The 19274-nt window shown below is 33.8% G+C and overlaps 1 protein-coding gene across 2 annotated transcripts in view; it reads right to left on the bottom strand.

Annotated features, from left to right (window-relative positions):
• Positions 1–5950: 5950 nt before the first annotated feature.
• kcnh8 (potassium voltage-gated channel, subfamily H (eag-related), member 8) overlaps positions 5951–19274 on the bottom strand; it is an 87454-nt gene continuing 74130 nt past the window's right edge. For both annotated transcript variants that reach the window (XM_051136406.1, XM_051136405.1), the window contains exons 15-16: positions 16964–17019; positions 5951–11573 (exon numbers count right to left, since the gene is read on the bottom strand). In XM_051136406.1, coding sequence (XP_050992363.1) covers positions 11067–11573; positions 16964–17019 — 563 coding nt within the window. In that variant the 3' untranslated portion in view covers positions 5951–11066. The remainder of the gene's footprint in view (positions 11574–16963; positions 17020–19274) is intronic.

Here is a 19274-nt window from a genome sequence, read left to right as displayed (position 1 = left end):
CTAATTTCTGCAGAGCTGATTTTGACATGGTAAAAAGGGTGTTTTTTTAACAGTACCACTGAGAAAGTTTAACCAAAGTATGTTATAGACTTTTCATTAAGACCTTTTAAGAATCATATCAACTTGTGGAAAATGACCCCTTTAACAAACTAAATTAAGTCAGTTTTAATTTCATGTCAACTTAAGGTGTACTTTAACTTTAATTTATTCAATTAAAAATTCAGTAAAACCATGATATTGTGAAATATCAAAATAACTGTTATATATTAATATATGAGCGAGCTTATTTACTAGCTGTTACTCCAGACTTAATTTTTTTTATTCTTCCGATTTGGCATTCAAGTCGAAGTCAAAAGTTTACATACACCTTGCAGAATTTGCAAAATGTTAATTATTTTACGAAAATAAGAGGGATTATACAAAATGCATGTTTTGGTTTTTTTTATTTAGTACTGACCTTAATAAGATATTTCACATAAAAAATGTTTACATATAGTCAACAAGCGAAAATAATAGCTGAATTTATAAAGATGACCCTGTTCAAAAGTTTGCATACGCTTCATTCTTTATACTGTGTTGTTACCTGAATAATACACAGCTGTTTTTTAGTGTTTATTGATAGTTGTTCATGAGTCCCTTGTTTTTTTAGTTAAACTGCCTGCTGTTCTTCAGAAAAATCCCTCAGGTCCCACAAATTTGTTGGTTTTCCAGCGATTTTGGGTATTTGAACCCTTTCCAACAATGACTGTATGATTTTGAGATCCATCTTTTCACACTGAGGACAACTGAGGGACTCATATGCAACTATTACAGAAGCTTCAAACGCTCACTGATGCTTTAGAAGGAAACAATGCATTAAGAGCCAGGGGTGAAAACTTTTGAACAGAATAAAGATGTGTACATTTTTCTTATTTATTTATTTTTTATTATTAATATTTTTTATTTAGTACTGCCGTTTAGAAGCTACAAAAGATACATGCATGTTTCCCAGAAGACAAAATAAGTTAAATTTAAGTTTTCACCCCCAGACTCTCGTATTTTCTCTCGTTGACTAATGTCTTCTTATTTGTCAAGTATCTTATTCAGGTCAGTACTAAATAAAAAATAACATGCATTTTGTATGATCCCTCTTGTTTTGGTAAAATAATTAACATTTTGCAGATTCTGAAAGGTGTATGTAAACTTTTGACGTCGACTGTATTTCATATTATCAATGTTGAAAGCTGTTGCTGCCCAATAACTTTGTGGAAACCATGATAGCTGTATTTTTCAGTACTCTTTGATGAACAGAAATGTTTTATGACATACATTTGTTTACTGTCACTTTCATTGTGTCCTTGCTTACTAAAAATAAAAAAAAGGACAAAAATCTGTAGTACAGGTTTAAAATTCCCAAACAGTCCTGCAACAATCGCCTCAAACTCCTGTCGTTTACTTTCATCAGTCTTCTGTTTCTTGTCTCTTGCATCATACATTTATCAGCGCGCTGCCTATTTTTCCGCTGTTATTTTCCTCTATCACACTCCCTCTTCATCTCTTTCCATCTCTCTGACCTACCTTACCTCATCTCTTCTCCATTTGTTTCAGTTTACAGTTGTTCCAGTAACCATGGAGACCTGTCAACACGTGCTATTCTCCTCAGATGAACCACGGCAGTGGCGACAAAAAAGCACACACCGGTAGCGTCTGGCATGCGTGCGACGCTGCGTTCCCTGACGCTTACATTCAAGACATCTGTCACACGCCGGCAGAGTGAGAAATCACAACAAGGACATGTGACAATTACACACACACGAACAAAGCCTACAAACACGCTCAAAACATGACCGTTCAATACTCGGCAAAGTACAGTAAAAGAGGCTAAGAGCAACTGTGCCACGTTTGATGTCTTTAAACATCTCTTTGTTGTTAAAAATAAAATATAAGTAAAAATACTTACTTTTTCCAAGTAACTAATCCACCAAAGTAATGTAATGGATTACTTTCCATCAAAAGTAACTAAGTAACACAATTAGTTACTTCTTTTTTTGAAGGAATGCAATATTGTAATGCATTACTTTTGAAACTAACTTTCCCCAACACTACTACTCGTAAACTTTTAAGCAGATATACATGTTTATAATTACAATGCTTCTCTTCTGGAAAAAACAACACAAAAATATTGATGACTCATCCTGCACTGCACAGATTTTTGTCCAGTCAGATGCTCTTTAGAATGAATTGTCCAATCAAATTCTTTATACCAAATGATGGTAGATTTTAAGCATTTTATGAGTTATCAAAGAAAATACAGTATATATACTACCTGTCATAAGTTTTTGAACAGTAAAATTTTAATACTTTTTTAAAAAATTATTTTTTGCTCACCAAGCCTGCATTTTTTGATCCAAAATACAACAAAAAAGTAGTAATATTGTGAAATATTTTTACTATTTAAAATAACTGCTTTTTATTTGAATATATTTTAAAAATGTAATTTATTCGTGTGATCAAAGCCACATTTTCAGCATCATTACTTCAGTCTTCAGTGTCACATGATCCATCAGAAATCATTCTAATATGCTGATTTGCTGTTCAAGAAACATTTATTATTATTATTATCATCAGTATTTAAAACAGGTGAGTAAATTTTTTTCTGTGATGAATAAAAAAGATCCAAAAATCAGCATTTATCTGAAATAAAATGCTTTTGTAAGATTATACACCACACCAAAAGCTTGGTCAGTATGATTTTTTTGTTAAAGAAATTATAAAAATTAATACTTTTATTTAGCAAGGATGCTTTAAATTGATCAAACGAGATGATAAAGAAATTTATGTTACAAAATATTTCTATATCAGATAAACGCTGTTCTTCTGAACTTTCTATTCATTACAGAAACCTGAAAAAAATTAACTCAGCTAGTAATGAGTAATGATGCTAAAAAAATCAGCGTTGAAATCATAATGACATTTTAAAATATATTAAAATAGAAAACAATTATTTTAAATAGTACAAATATTTCAAAATTTTACAGATTTTGCTCTATTTTGGATCTAATAAATGCAGGATTGGTGAGCAGAAGAGACTTTAAAAACACTGAAAATCTTACCGTTCAAAAACTTTTGACTGGTAGTGTATATTACCTTATTGACATGTTAAACATTACATTTGGGGAAAATGTTCAGAGGCGGTTATTTTAACTTGGCATCAGCCTCTCAGATGATATACATCTACGGCAAAACAACAGCAGGAAACATGCACAATACATCTGCATTAATCCAATAGCTGCAGTCATTTATTTGCATTACAGGTTTTCTCTAATAATATCAAAACAAAAAGAATTTAAATAACGTGATTACATTCCCAGTAGTATTGGAGAGAGGAGAGTTTCACAAAGCCATCGAGACAGTGAGAGAGCTGCATCGAGATTCATTGTTGCATTGGAATGTGATTCCCACAATTCCTCCAGTAGCCAAACGCATTGCATTCGTTCCCAGCAGTCTTTTCACAAATCCAGAAGCTTTCCTCTGTTTTTAGAGGTACAAAAATACACCTTTAGTTGAGATACATTCATAGAAATATAAAAATGTAAACCCCTATGCTCAAGCTTAGCATATGGCCGTCCCGTGACTGGCAGAGGGATGGAGAGGAGGAGTTCTGCAGAAAGGGGCAAGAAGACACAGTCTGTCCTGAATTGTAGGAGGAAATATCAAGCTGACTCAAAGCAGCGATGAAGACTTTTGGGGGCCGGTTTAGATTATATGTTATATAATAAACATACAGCTTAAAAAAGTCCAAAAATGTCATGTTATTATACCTGAAACGTCAAGTAGAATAAATACGGTATTGGCTATATCAGTCACCCTTTACAGCGACAAGGTAATATAAAGTCCGACATGCAGTTTCCATTAAGAGGATAAAAGAGACATACAGAATGAGAGCTGAATGGTTCAGCACAAAATAAAACTTCTGCCATCATCTACTCACTCTCACATGCTTCCACATTATGTACAACTTACTTTCATTCGTAAAAAGCAATTTTTGAAATGCTGCTTCTCTTTTTCTTTTCAAATTTCAGTTGCTCTTGTGATTTAATTGCTCCATCATGTTGGTTAAGAGAAACTGGAGAACCAATATCATTTGGTATTATAGTTATTAACAGAAAACTAAAACAACAAAAAACAATAAAAAACGAATACAACTGAAATAACAAAAAAAAAAAAAAAAAAAAAAAAAAAACAGAACTAGAAAAAAATGAACTGAAGTAAAACACATTTTCATGACTAACACTTAAAAATCAAAAATAAAAAAATAAAAACTAAATAAATAAACTGGAACTAGGAAAACTAGAACTAATCCCAAATGAACAATGGTAGAGTAGAAACTTCTGAAAACAAAATTAAATGTATTTGAAAAAAAAAAAATGGCAATGAATAAATTAATGAATAAATAAATATTTTTAACAATAAGACAAAAATGACAAACTAAAAAAACTAAACTAAAAAACCTTTTTATAACTCTAAAACTTAAATAAAATGGCAACAGACAGAAATGGATATAAATATGAAACGAGAAAAACTAATGCAAAACTAACAATGATAAAGTAAAAATATTTCAAAACAAAATTATATTAAATAAAAAAAGACTAAACTAAAACAAAAATGGGAATGAATGAATGAATAAATAAATATTTTTTAACAATAAGACAAAGACAAAAAAATAAATAAATAAACTAAAACAAACAAACTTTTTTATGACTCCAAAACATGAAAAACTACAATGGGATCGGACAGAAATGAATATAAATATGAAACTAGAAAAACTAAAACTAATCCAAAACTAAACAATGATAACGTAGAAACTTCTACAAACTAAATTAAATTGAATAAAATAAAAGACTAAAATAAAACAAAAATGGGAATAAATAAATAAATAAATAAATATTTTTTGAACAATAAGACATAAATAAATAAATAAATAATGAATGAATGACTAAAATTTTATGACTCCAAAAATTAAATAACTAAAACAACAACAGACAGACAGACATGAAACTAGAAAAACTAAAACTAATCCAAAACTGAAAATGATAATTATAATTATAAATAGCTAAAAATGAAATTATATTGAATAAAATAAAAAGACTAAACTAAAACAAATGGGAATTAATGAATAAATACTAAATAAATAAACAAATAAATATTTATCAACAATAAACAAAAATAAAAAATAAATTTTATGACTCCAAAACAAAAATATCTAAAATGAAAAATGACAGAGTAGAAACTTTTGAGAACAAAATTATACTGAATATAATTATAAATTATAAATTATACTGAAACTAAAATGGCAACAGACTACAAAAATGCTGCTTCAAAACTAAGCTAAAATTAATGATAAAATTGAAATAATCCTGCATCAAACCTGGCTCAGCCTGTCTTGACAAAATCAGCAAACACAAATGAGATTCAACCGCTTCAGTGAAGAGAAGATTTTCATTTCATTCAAGTGATATCTGTCTATTCCTCACTTAAACTTTGAAAAAGCCTTTTAGAAGTTTTTCATGTATGAAAAATAGCAGCTTAAACTATTTTTTTGGAAGGACACGAGGGTGAGTAAATGATGACAAGATATTCATATCTAGATGAAGCATCCCTTTAAAATAAATGACTAAGTAAAGTCTACAGTGAAAACAGGAGTAGGAGGTTTGCAATATGTTCCCAGATTAAGAAAGTGAACAGAAAGACAGGACGAGAGGGAGACAGGCGAAGCAGACAGACCACATCTGCGCCAGGGAGAGACGACTGACAGCAGGGGCCACTTTGCCACCGGCAACCAATCCCCCAAGACCAGTCCTAAAGAGCAAGCAAACAGAAACCCCCCTTCCCCACGTCAATTCAACTTCTACTAATAATAAACTCCACCGTTTGAGCACCCCACCCCCATCCCTCATGCCCCAGATCCCATTCCTTGTCGCAAATACCCCTTTAGTACTCGGCTACAGTATTATAACCCCGTTCCCCCCCCCAAACGCGCTCGCACGCATATTCAAGTACATGCACTCGCATACAGCGTCCGCACATTGTGTAAGACTCGTCCCTGCTGTTCCTCCCTCCTGCCCTGAGGGCCAAGCAGAGGAGAAAAGAGAGACAGTGTGTGTCAAGATGACCTTCATGCTGCTATGGTGTCTACTGCACAACCCTACATGGCATCTCTACAACCTACTGCAAGGGTATACTCTCCACCCTCTTCACAAGTCATGCAATTAAAAACAACAAAAAGAAAGAAACCAAAGGGATATCTTGGAAAACTTTCGAGTGATGCTTTACAGCAAGCAGTTGTGCTTTATATTAGCTTAAATGTAAAGCAAACAATCAATCTGGTCTTAATGAAGTTGATAATGAAGGAGTTTATGGGACGTTCACACTGCAAGTGATCTGAAGCCAACTGAAGTCATTTCAGTTTCTGGTCATATGAGCAGCAAATGACTAACCAATGTGATGTGACAGTGTAAGTGTTATTTTAGTATGATTCAGATACTATTATAGTGTTTCTAAAATTTTTTAAATTGGCCTTATATTATATTTTCATTTTAGTTTAGGTTTTAGTCATTTTGTTTGGGTTTTTTGTGATTTGTATTAGGTTCTGTTTCATATTTAGAATTTTACCTTTATATATATAAAGGCTTTTTTCATTTTTTTGTTTTGGGTTTTTTTAATATTAAGAATCATTTCATTTTAATGTTGTTATAGGCTTTTTGTAATTTGTATTAGGTTCTATTTCATATTTTTATTTATTATTGTTTTTTTTTTCTTTCATTTTTCATATTAACTTTCAAGTTAATTAGTAGTTAATTAGTAATTTGACTATGTGCTTTTGTCAATTTTATTGTTTTTTTATATTAAGAATTTAGACTTTTATTTTATTTTAGCTTTTCATCTAAATTTTTGTTTAAGTTTTAGTAATGTTCTTATGAACATTTTTTTTTAATTTTTATTGTTTTCGTTTTCCAAATATTAAGAATTTTTTTATTTTCATTTTAATTTGTTACTGACTTTTTGTCATTTGCATTTGGATCTTTTTTATTTATTTAGAATTTTAATTGCTTTTATTTAACGTTTTTTTAGTTTTACATATTAATTTTTGTTTAAGTTTTCATAATGTTTTTATAATGTTTTCATAATATATTTTTTTGTTTGTTTGTTTGTTTGTATTAGGGTCTTTTTAGAATTTTAAGCTTTAGTAATGTTATTATGTGCTTCTGTCATTTTTATTTTATTTTATTGTTTTAATTCTGCGATTAAATAAAGTTTATATGAATTAGCTTTTATTTTTATATTTTCATTTTCATTTTAGATTAGGTTTTAGTCATTTGCAATGGTTTGCAAAAGGTTTAGAAATTTGACATTTTTAATAGGTTCTTTTTTAAATTTAGAATTTAGCTTTTAATTATTTTTTACTTTAATTTTCAAGTTTTAGTAATGTTGTTATTTAGTTCTAGTCATTTTAATACTTCAACTTCATTTCATTTCAGTTTTTTCTAATTGTTAACATTTTCATCTAATATTTATATCTAATATTTATATTTATTCAATTACAGCTTTATTTCAATTATCAAAAGCATTTTTTAATAGTTTTAAATTGGCATCAACAACACTGTCACAAAATCTCAAAAAAATAATTTAATATATAAATGAACATTAATAAATATGCTGTCAGAATTAGTTTATAATACCAAATGCATGAACTACTTTTGCCAAACCTTATTGTAAAGTGTTACCAGTTTCTGTGCTTAGCATTAGTGTTGGCGTTTGAAAGGGGATGCAGCTTTCTCAGAGGCTTTTAGCATGCTGTCATCATGCTGTAAATTAGCATGCAAAAAGTCTAATAAGTTACCTGTCCTGCATACAGCCATAAAATCTCTCTAAGAAGTTTCTAAATTCATCCCCTTTAAAACCTTGTCGCTATAGTCATCAAAGCACTGCTTTTGTAACAAATTCACAACCTTCAACAATAAATTCCAAGACAATTACTGTCAAACTTCAGATCGCCCGCTGTGAGCAATGTTCCCGTTATTATGCATAATCCATCTTTCTTTTATGTGAGGACTATAGTAGTTTTGTGCAATTAAAGGTTAGTTATTTAGCTTATTTACTGAATATCTGTCAGCTTACTGCTGACAGTTTTTTAAGCATCTTATATGCCTAACTAGTCTGATTAGTATTCAGTGGAAATGACATGACTATTATTAATTATGCAATGCTTACTTAATACCGACTAGTTGTTCAGACTCATCAACTAGATAAATAGTTAAACATACCTATTTAAAACAGTGCATTTTTACACCATAAAGGGCTAATCTGACTAAATTATAGGACAAAGTCAGTTATCAAGCACTGCAAAGCTTGATTAGAAAAATTCACACTTTGAAGCATCTGATTAAAGAGCTGATTTTTTTTTAATTAAATCAGTTGGCTCACTCTTTTTACTCAACCTGTGAAATTTACTCCCATCTTTTCAGTCATGATTTTTCCAGAAAATTCTTGGAAGTTCAGTATGTGAAGGAATGTTCCAAGTTGAAAACAGGCTCATTTTCAAAGACGAAAATGAGCTTATTTTTCAATAACTATAGCTTTAGGTCAGTTAACATCTGATTATGTTACCAACATAATTCTCGTATGTAACTGAAGTTTCCTCCTTATAACCGGTGCTATGAGGATAGTGACATTATGGAAACTTCTGGACAAGATTCCAGAAAAAATGGTGTGCATTTTAGTGTTTATTTCATAGAAAGCCATTGGATTTGCATTAATATAATTGCAGTTTAGAACCTGGGGGGGCTGATAACTGGTAGCATGTTCCAGATGCTGTTGATAAAGTGTAACTTTTTATTGCACAAAACTTTTGTGAGGCATCAATGGTTAGGATGAATTAAAAGTTTAGTAAAACTTTGATGGATCTTTTTTGAAGTCAGTTGCATAAAAAGGTAAACTGGTCTAATTTGAATCCAAAAAGCAAGACTGATTACCCTTCTACTGATTAACTGCTAGTCAGTTGAGACACAGTCTTAAAGTGACAGTTCACCTAAAAATGAAAATTCTGTCATTAATTATTCAGCCTCATGTGGTTCCAAAACCATAAGATCTTTGCTCATTTTCGTAACACAAATTAAGATATTTTTGATGAAATCCAAAAGCTTTCTTACCCTGCATAAACAGCAACGCAACTACCACATTTAAGGCCTAGAAAGGTAGTAAGGACATTGTTAAAATAGTCCATGTGACATCAGTGGTTCAACTGTACTTTTATGAAACTACAAGAATATGTTTTTGTGCACAAAGAAAACAACAGTACCACACACACATGTCTATTCCTCTGCTTGTGAACAAGGCGTAGCAATGTCAGAAAGCCTGGGTTTCTTAAAAAATAAATAAATAACTAAATAATTAAATCGGTTCACTCGAAGCAGAATCAGTATTATAACATTTCTGTTTTTGCAATCCTTCTGTATTATTATGGTTCCAAAACCGGTTTCAGTTGAAAAAATACCGGTTGATAATTTAGTAACGCATTAGGCGTTATTACACAGGTGTTATTATAGGGCCCTATGAAATCTTTATTTAAAAAACATGTCTAATTAATTAAAATCATGAAACTTTAAGAAAAAAGTTTAACCAAAATTCATGTTTAGGGCCCTATGAAATGTTTTATTTTTGCCCACCTTATGTTCTATTGTTACCAAATTCTGTGTTCTGGCATGTCTAATTATTTGAATGCATAAAAACAAGTTACACTTATTCTTACAATAGCCTTATGAAATGTTTATTTTTCTCAGAAATTCTGTTGTGTATTTGCATTTTTCTGGTTATAAAATGAACAGATAAAGAATTAATTTCATTTATCTTTTAATTAATTAAAATTTAACAAATTTTATTTTTTGGTAAACAAAGGGGATTTACTATTACAATTAAAACACTAAACTAAACTAAAACACAAGAAATATATGATTATATCTTAAAAATAAGGTTTTAATTCTGCTGAACAAGCGCCTGCGCCATTCATTAACACAGAGACGCACATAATTCATACGTAAATAGTCGTTTTGCGGTTTAATAATTACAAATATTAGTCCATATTGCGATTTAATTTAAGTGTAATGACCTACTTTTGATTAATTCAGCCAAACTTTGACAAATTCCGTGGCATTCCATGTCAAACTGTAAATTCTGTTTTTATTACTGGATTCCGCGATTCCGTCTACGTTTTCCGCTTCGCAAAAATCACAGGGCCCTATTATTACAACAATATAATAATAATAATAATAATTAAAAGACGCGGCTTTCAAAAGCTCCTGTCGTGCTTATGTGTGAGCGCTCAGTGAGGAGCGTGAAGTGCTTATCATTGTAGCCAATCACAGTCATGTCTGTTGAGCGCGTGAACACTATGGCCAATCAGCGATGTTTCAAAATCGGCTCAACATGTGAGCAGGAAATGGATGTTTTTAAAATTTCAGTACCGAAAGTAGCGAACCCAGTACCTTTTGACAACCCTAGTTCAGAGCCCTGCTTGAACATGGTAGGGTCAGAAAACTCTCAGATTTCATTAAAAAGCTTAATTTGTGTTCTGAAGATGAACAAAGGTCTTATGGTTTTGGAACAACATGGAGGGTGAGTAATTAATGACTGACATTTCATTTTTGGGTGAACTATGCTTTTAATATAGTGGTTGTTTATGCAACTGCCAACTGAAGTTTGGCTTAATATAAACAGTATTTAGACATATAATGAATGGATATGAAATGTGGGTTGAATTTGAAAGAGTTTGTTTTAGTTTTGGTAGGTTAAACTGTCTAAACTGTGTTGGAACTCCAACTGATTAGAGATATCCCTTTAGTTTCTAGCATTGAAAGACATGCCGTTAGAGAGATTATCTTAAAAACTGAGATGTAAGATTCGTATATCTTCGAAGGAACCATTGCTCTATGGCTTTGGCAGCGCGTGTACCACTTATCTGATCAGTCCAGTCCTGAGTCCAGGTTAACACGCAGATTCCAGTGGAACTTGTCTGTTTTAAAGGTTGAGTGCTACAAACCCAGGGACCTGAGATCCTCCCCTTGTCCCAGTGAAGGCTGTCCAGCTCTGGGTAAAGTTCCAGGGGCGTGTGAGATGTGTTGGTGATGTTGCAGGAGAGGCGTCTCCAGGCTCTGCGAGCGGGTCCGAGCGACCACGCTGTGCGGAGAAAGGGTCAGTAATGGCTCTCTGAATCTGTTTGTGTGGGGGGATGAGGAAAGTGGGATTGTAAAGGAACCAGGAGACATGGTGGGGCAGACCAGCTGCAGTTCTTGTGGTCTGAGCGGATGGGATACAAGTCCTCCCGGACGTATTCCAGGGTGCATCGGTGAGGGAAAAGGAGGGCTGGTCCAGGAAGAACCCTGGCTCTGGAAGGGGACGGGAGGTGATGGATGTCCCGAGGTAAAAGTGGATGTACAGACACCTGGTGTTTGAGGAGAGGCCATCATGGATTCGATGAGAAAGGCAAGACTCCGCATGACTCGTCCCAGCTCAGCCACTTCCCGTCCGAGAGAGTTCACCTGTAATACATAAACAGGTGTCACTTTTGACCTTTACAGGCATTAGGAAGCAGAGATGTTTGTGTTTTGTCATTAGGAATCCATCACAAGTACATTTAGCAGATTCATTAGTCAGTTAATAACTCTAACATACAAAAGCAACAGTATTTAACATGGGTAAGCTGTTATTTCTATTCTGTCATATTTAGGGTAGAGTGCATGATATGATTAATGTGTTGCAGCATATGATTAATGAAACAGAGTTTCATTAATGGAAGTATGCTCAACAGTACTGCTGCACAAATTTCCTTTTTTAAAAATCATTATTTTTTAGATTTTTTAAATGCAACTTGAATTAATTTTTCTTTACAACATTACACTACAAAGCAGTAGCGTAGCCAGAAAAGAGACTCTAGGTGTGCCTCAGAAAAACTGGGTGTGCCACATTTATTGTCAAATTGCAACCCAATTAAGTGCACAAAAAATCTGACACGTATTACTGACATTACAGATAGTTACATATAAAAATGACCAGAGATGTGGTTGTAGCCTATGTTTCTTGCGCCCGCACCATCCCTTGCAATTTTTTTTCCTTGCAGAAAGAACTTTTTCTGATTTATGGACACTCACAATAACACCAAAAGGTTGTGCTTTTGTAAAACAGAGGTTGTACTTTCTGCAGTCTCAGTGAAATGGAGCATGCCACAGCAATGAATCAGCTACTTGCTTTATGCGCGCACTTGAGCGCAGAATAGGCTATAGCCTACGCCTATCCTTTTTTTTAAATCATTATTTTTATATATTTTTTAAATATAACTTGAATTCATTTAATTTCTCTTTACAATATAACATTACACAATGAAATGTTATGACACTTACTTTGGCGCATTAACATCGATTTTTCAAGAAATGTTTTATGAACTAAATAAATAAATTCTATAATAATTATTTATTTATTATTTAGTACTTGAAATGTGCCGCAGACATTCATTTGTTGGTAATTTTACCACATAACACACAACTACATTTTTTGAACGATCGCTAGAAAATACAACCATCAATTATTAATCACACTTACAGGCAGAGGTTCAGAGGAGCAAGCCGGTCCAAATAAACTGGTCACTGATTCATCTTTTAAGAGCAAGCCTTTGGTGAATCCCGCATTGTACTTAGGATACAGTGTCTTCTTGACATGACGTAAACCACATGGAAATGTTACTGTTTGTGGGCGGGCAAGTTGTTCGCGACGTAGAACGTGGGCGGACATTATGCAAATGTGTTACTTCATGACGTATGGCCGTAACAGAAAAAGATTTGAATTTCTGACGACTCGTTCAGGCTACTGTGAACTGACACTTTTTTTTTGATAGATAATAACTTTATGTATCGTGCACTGTCGGCTTCACAACTTTGCAGATAGTTTATGTTCACATACAGCTACATGACACACTGCATGAAAGGTCATACTTGAAAAGGCATAATAGGATAATCATAAATTTAATCATAGTTTTAATCATCAGATATTAGTTCTAGCTTTGTCACAGAAAAAAATGTTCGTTAACAAATATTTTTCGTCGTCGTCTTCGTTGACGAAATTAACACTGATTCCAGTATATGTTTCCTACAGTAACAGAACAGTATGATCTTCTGAGGCCATGGTTTGTCCCTCTGCATCCACCCATCTGTCATTGTCTGCTAGAGCCAGCAGCTTTCAGGTGAAACTGAGGCATTATTTATTTAGGTCCTATGGGACATCATTGTTCGTTGTTGATTTATTGATATTTAGTTATTTTTGGGTTCTCTCTTAAGAAAGATCATTACTTACAGTCCCTGGTGTAGATCCTGATTATTTCACAAAGGGTCTACATGAGTTTTTTTTCCCAGCTTTTTTTTTTTTTTTTTTTTTTTTGAGTCTTGCTGAAAAGTAAACAGATGAATTAACATTAAATACAACAAAAAAACATCCAAATTCATATTAAAAAGTTGAGAAATGTGACAAACAACAGCATAAAATTACATATTTCAAGTAAACTGACTTCTCCAATAGATTTTTCTAGAAGTGCACTAACACGTACAGTTATGAAGCTGTAACCACATCTCACTAAATTCAATTTGGATTCCCATAATTACTCTTCCTGTGTATCTTTTTGCACTGTCTGTCCTCTATACACATTCCCTAATAAGCTCAGAGTAATAATGTTCGTGACGGTCCAGAACACGGCACAGATGATCCAGATTCAGATGGACACCGATTTGGCAGTCACCCTCAGAATCGTGCCAACAAGTGATAATACCAAATAATGAGGGTAATTGGGTAATGATCCATAAATGCCATCAGAGGCGGGGAGGTACAAGACAACAGCTTCTAACAGGAAGGGACAACAGGAAGAGAGCACTCATCCTCTTGGTGGACCGAATCAAGCATGGATTACAACAAAATCCTGCTGCGAGGCCAGCTGTCAAAAATATATAGTGAGATACAAGGGACAGAGACAGAGACAGAGAGGAAAAAATGAGGAAGTGGCTCAGCAGCAGGGCGTCTCTTTCACGACATTACCTGTCAAAAGGCTCGTGTCAAAGCCGTGGGCTGACAATCAAGACTGTGGGTTGTCACATGAATTTATATACCCACACCAATACTCAGCTGAACTACAGTTCTCTGTTAGTGTCCCATATGGACTAAATTATGTGGTAAGACCTGCAGTAGTAATTAAATAGTTAATTTAGGATTTTGAGAATATATTGCACTGGGGAAAAACATGGAAAAATAGCCACACTGACAGTAAGACTTCCAAGTCCTGATGGATTTTTATTAAACATTAATGTCCAGTTAATTTTAATTTAGGCCTTACGGTTCAGCACGCAAGTTGATAACTTGTATGTTTATACACTCGATTTTAAACCATTCCAGCGAAAGAAGATGCAAAATAATGTATCTTATTGAAATAAGCAGTAGAAAACCCATGAAAGATTTATGCTTTTTTTAAAAATCATTATTTTGATGACATGGTTGCACTGGGTGAGCCACTAGTGCTACCTGTTGCTATACCTGTTACCGTAACACAACACAACATTTTACAGCTTTTGGCTGTAATTTTCAGTCGAAGGGCAACAACAGAAGTGATATAAGTCTTCGCTGCTTTCCTAGCGATAAGAAGAGGAGCAAAGAATGGGAAGATGCCTCTTGAAGAATAAAACTTCCTAAAGACCCACGTCTTTATTCACTCCACTTTAGCCCTTATGCCTTTGAGGCTTTTAGTAGACCAAAGCTACTGAAAGAGCTTACAAACGGCAGAGACAAGAAAGGCTAGATGCCATCCTGGCAGGATGTAAACATGCCAATGCTTGTCATGACACCACAGCCACTGAAGGAGTTTCTCAGCACAGATTTCACTCGACATCTGGGGCTGTTTAGACTCCTTGTGAGGAAAAATTGATGGTACCACATTTGGTTTAAGCCTATGCTTATATCCATCACCACCTGTTGTAAGCTCTTTCAATAGCTGTGGTCATCGTTTCAGTATTTTGTTTTCCGAGTTGTGTTGTGGAAAAAATAGCAACAGGTAACGGCAGTAGCTCAGCAAGTGCAACCATGTCACGTAATAATGGCGCCCCCCCATAGTCCAAAATATGCATAAAACAATGTTTTTTTTTAAATAAGGTAAATCTTTCTCAGGTTTCAGTATGTTAAGCCAAGTCTTATTACCAGTTCACAAAACTGATTTAATGATTAATTTGTATAATTGCTCAAAAATGTTCACAAAGTTCCATTCTGAATGCTTTAAAATGTATTTATAAAAACAGTTATATATTAATTTAATATTTTTTAATATAATGTAAATAATATATAATACAATCTAATATATATATATATATATATACATACACACACACACTACCAGTCAAAAGTTTTTGAACAGTGAGATTTTTTAAGTTTTTTAAAGAAGTCTCTTCTGCTCACCAAGCCTGCATTTATTCAATCCAAAATACAGCAAAAGCAGTAATACTGTGAAATATTTTTACTATTTAAAATAACTGCTTTCTATTTGAATATATTTTAAAATGTAATTTATTCCTGTGATCAAAGCTACATTTTCAGCATCATTACTCCAGTCTTCAATGTCACGATCCTTCAGAAATCATTCTAATATGCTGATTTGCTGTTCAAGAAATTATTATTCTTCCACTATTATTACATTTATATAAACATTTGTTATTAATAATATTAATATTAAAAACAGTTGAGTACTTTTGTTCAGGATTCTCTGATTAATAGAAAGATCCAAAGATCAGCATTTATCTGAAATAAAAAGCTTTTGTAACATCATACACTATAACATTCAAAAGCTTGGACTAAATAATTGTATAATTTTTTAGGAAAATAAAATGATTGAAATTAATATTTTTATTTAGCAAGGTTGCTTTAAACTGATCAAAAGTGATGATAGAGACTTTTATAATGTTACAGAATATTTCTATTTCAGATAAATGCTGTTCTTCTGAACATTCTGTTCATCAAAAAACCCTGAGAAAAAAATTCTACTCAGCTGTTTTCAACAAAATAATACTAAAAAGTTTTTGAGCTTCAAATTAGAATATTGGAATGATTTCTGAAGAATCAGGTGACTGAAGTAATGATGTTTAAAATTCAGCTTTGAAATCACAGGAATAAATTACATTTTAAAATATATTCAAATAGAAAACGTAATTTAAATAGTAAAAATAATTTAAAACCTTACTGGTTTTACTGTACTTTGGATCAAATAAATGCAGGCTTGGTGAGCAGAAGAGACTTCTTTAAAAAACACAAAAAAATTTTACTGTTCAAAATCTTTTGACTGGTAGTGTATATATCAAAATTTATCTAAAAAATACAGTACAGCATATATGGCACCTCTAAAACAAACAAACAAAAAAAACTATATATATTCAAGCAACAACCCTGCTGCCCAGCAGTAATTTTCCCCAAATAAACATTTTTACAAATCGCCAATGAATTTATAATAATTTACACAGAATTATCTACATGTGCAGTACGTGGGAAACCACATGCGGTGGGTTCAAGGGCTTTGTGGAAATCTGGAATGTTGGAATGTTCTCTTCCATCATCATGGGGCCAGTCCCACTTTCCTCTTCTAATGAGTTTTATGTCCTCTAGTGTTTGAATAACATCCCCTTCTCCTCTCTCGCAGCAGCCCGCCATATGGCTTGTGCGTACCTGGCACCAGGAGCTCACCTGAGCTGCGCTGGTTTCGATCTGTCAGTACTCACATTTAGCGCAGAGTTATCACCCATAAAACCCACAGTCCACGGGAAGACTTTCCAAATAAACCGTAAGCGCAGACCTACCGCTGAATTACAGAGCAAAAAATGACATAAGACTGCCAGAGATTAAATAGAAAATCCCTTACCTCTTGGTTAAGGTGGCGTAGCTGTCCTCTGGTGTCTTCTGATTTAGCTGCTAATTCTGCACAGAGAAAAAAAACAATTATGTCCAACTGCCTCACACTGACAGAACATCTAGTGAAAACTCATTACAAAGACTTCAAGGAAGAGTTCACCACAAAAATGAAACTTCGGTCACCTTTTACTCATGTCTTTCAAGACCAGTATGATTTTCTCTCTTCCAAGAAACAAAAAAGCAGATATTTTGCAGAATGTCTAAGCAGCCTTTTTCATATGAAAATAAATAGGGATTCAAAATGATAATATTTAACTATTCCTTTAAAAAAATAGTTCACGCAAAATTGAAAATTAGCTAAAACATTTACTCACCTTGCTCAAGCCATCCAAGATGTAAATGTAGAATTTAGAAATGTAGCATTACACCACTTGCTCACCATCGAATGGGTGCCGTCAAAATGAGTCCAAACAGCTGATAAAAACATCACAGTAATCCACAAGTAATCCACATGATTCCAGTACCTCAATTAACATCTTCTGAAATGAAAATATGTGTTTGTAATAAACAAATTCATCATTTTTAACATCATTTTTAGCTTCCAGATAAAATATGAATCTTCTATCCATAATATTGCTTTCTCCAGTGAAAAGGTCATCTTGTCTGAATCAGGAGAGAAATATGCACAGATCAAGTACCATTTATGAGCAAAACAGTCCTAAACTAATATGTCGGTGGATTTTGATGTGACAAGACAACAGGGATGGACTTTTTCACTGGAGGAAGCAAAACACCTCAATGTATTTGTTTCTTACAAACATGCAGCTTTCCACTTTACAAGACATTAATTGATAGACTGGAGTCGTGTGGATTACTGCAATGTATTTATCAGCTGTTTGGACTCTCATTCTGACGGCACCCGTTCAGGATCCATTACTGAGCAAGTGATGTAATGACACGTTTCTCCAAATCTGCTCTGACGAAGAAAGAAACTCATCTACAGTGCCTTGCGAAAGTATTCATACCCCTTCATTTTTTCACATTGTTAGATTTCTACCTTATTTTAGACTGCTTTAATTGCTTTTTCCCACATGAATCTACACTCCATACACCATAATGGCAAAGCAAGAATAGGTTTTTAACATCTTTGCAAATTTATTAAAAATAAAAAACTTAAATTATTCTATTGCATAAGTAGGGAATATTTGGGACAGGTAAAATTTAGCTCAGGAGCATTCATATTGCTTGTAGATGTTACTACACTTTGAGTGGAGTTAACCTGTGGCAAATTCAGTTGAGTGAGTATGATTTGGAAAGGCACACATCTTAATAAAATGTCTAACAGCTGAAAATAAATATCAGAGCAAAAATCAAGCCCTGAGGTAAAAAAAAAAAAAAACTGCCTGTAGAGCTCAGAGACCGGATTGCATTAAGCCACACATCTAAGGAAGAGTTCACAAAAATTTCTGCTGCATTGATGGGTTCACAGAAGCATGTAGTCCCCATTACCCTTAATGGAAGAAGTTTGAAACAACCAGGGCTTTTTCTAGAGCTGGCTTCCTAGCTAAACCGAGCAATTGATGGAGAAGGATCTGTGCTAGAGTGGTGACCAAGAACCTGATGGTCATTCTAGTTGAGCTCCAGGAACTTATATGCAGATGGGAGAAACTTACAGAAGGACAAATATTACTGCAACACTACATCTGTAACGCCAAGCCAGCAGAGGGAGCCCTCACCCCAGTTCTGCTTGCATGCTCCCTCTGCTGCTTCTACTGTCACTTCCTGTTTGTCACTATTTAAGGACTCACCATGTGCTCACTTCTTTGCGAAGTATTGCCAGTTTCACCTGCCTTACCAAGCGTTTATAATATTACTCTGTTGGATTACCTGTTGCGACCTTGCTTTGTTTATGGACTCTTGATTTACGGATTACCCCTGTTGGATTGTTTGCCTGTTTGGACTGTTTTCAAGGTTTGACCCCTTTTCTGTCCTTTGACTATCGCTCCCTGGATTCCCCTATTGTTACGGTTGCTGTCATGGACTGTCTGCTTGGTAACTGACCCACTGCCTGTATAAACTCTCTGTTGTTTGGATCACGTTTACGTTTTGGACTGCTTTTCTGGTTATTGACCCCCTGCCTGTTTCATCGTGTATGTTTGCTGTTGTTTATAATAAACTTCTGCAATTGGATTCTACACCGCCTCAGCGTCCTCACGTTACAGAATACTTCGCCTCCCCTGAATCCAGCGGAAGTTACGACATACACAACCAGAATCATGAACTCAGCCGTATCTCATCTCATCTGCCTTCGTCAAGGCGAC

The sequence above is a fragment of the Labeo rohita genome, chromosome 19 (genome assembly GCF_022985175.1).
Source record: "Labeo rohita strain BAU-BD-2019 chromosome 19, IGBB_LRoh.1.0, whole genome shotgun sequence".
Classification (NCBI taxonomy): domain Eukaryota; kingdom Metazoa; phylum Chordata; class Actinopteri; order Cypriniformes; family Cyprinidae; genus Labeo; species Labeo rohita.
This window is presented reverse-complemented; position numbering and strand designations above follow the sequence as displayed.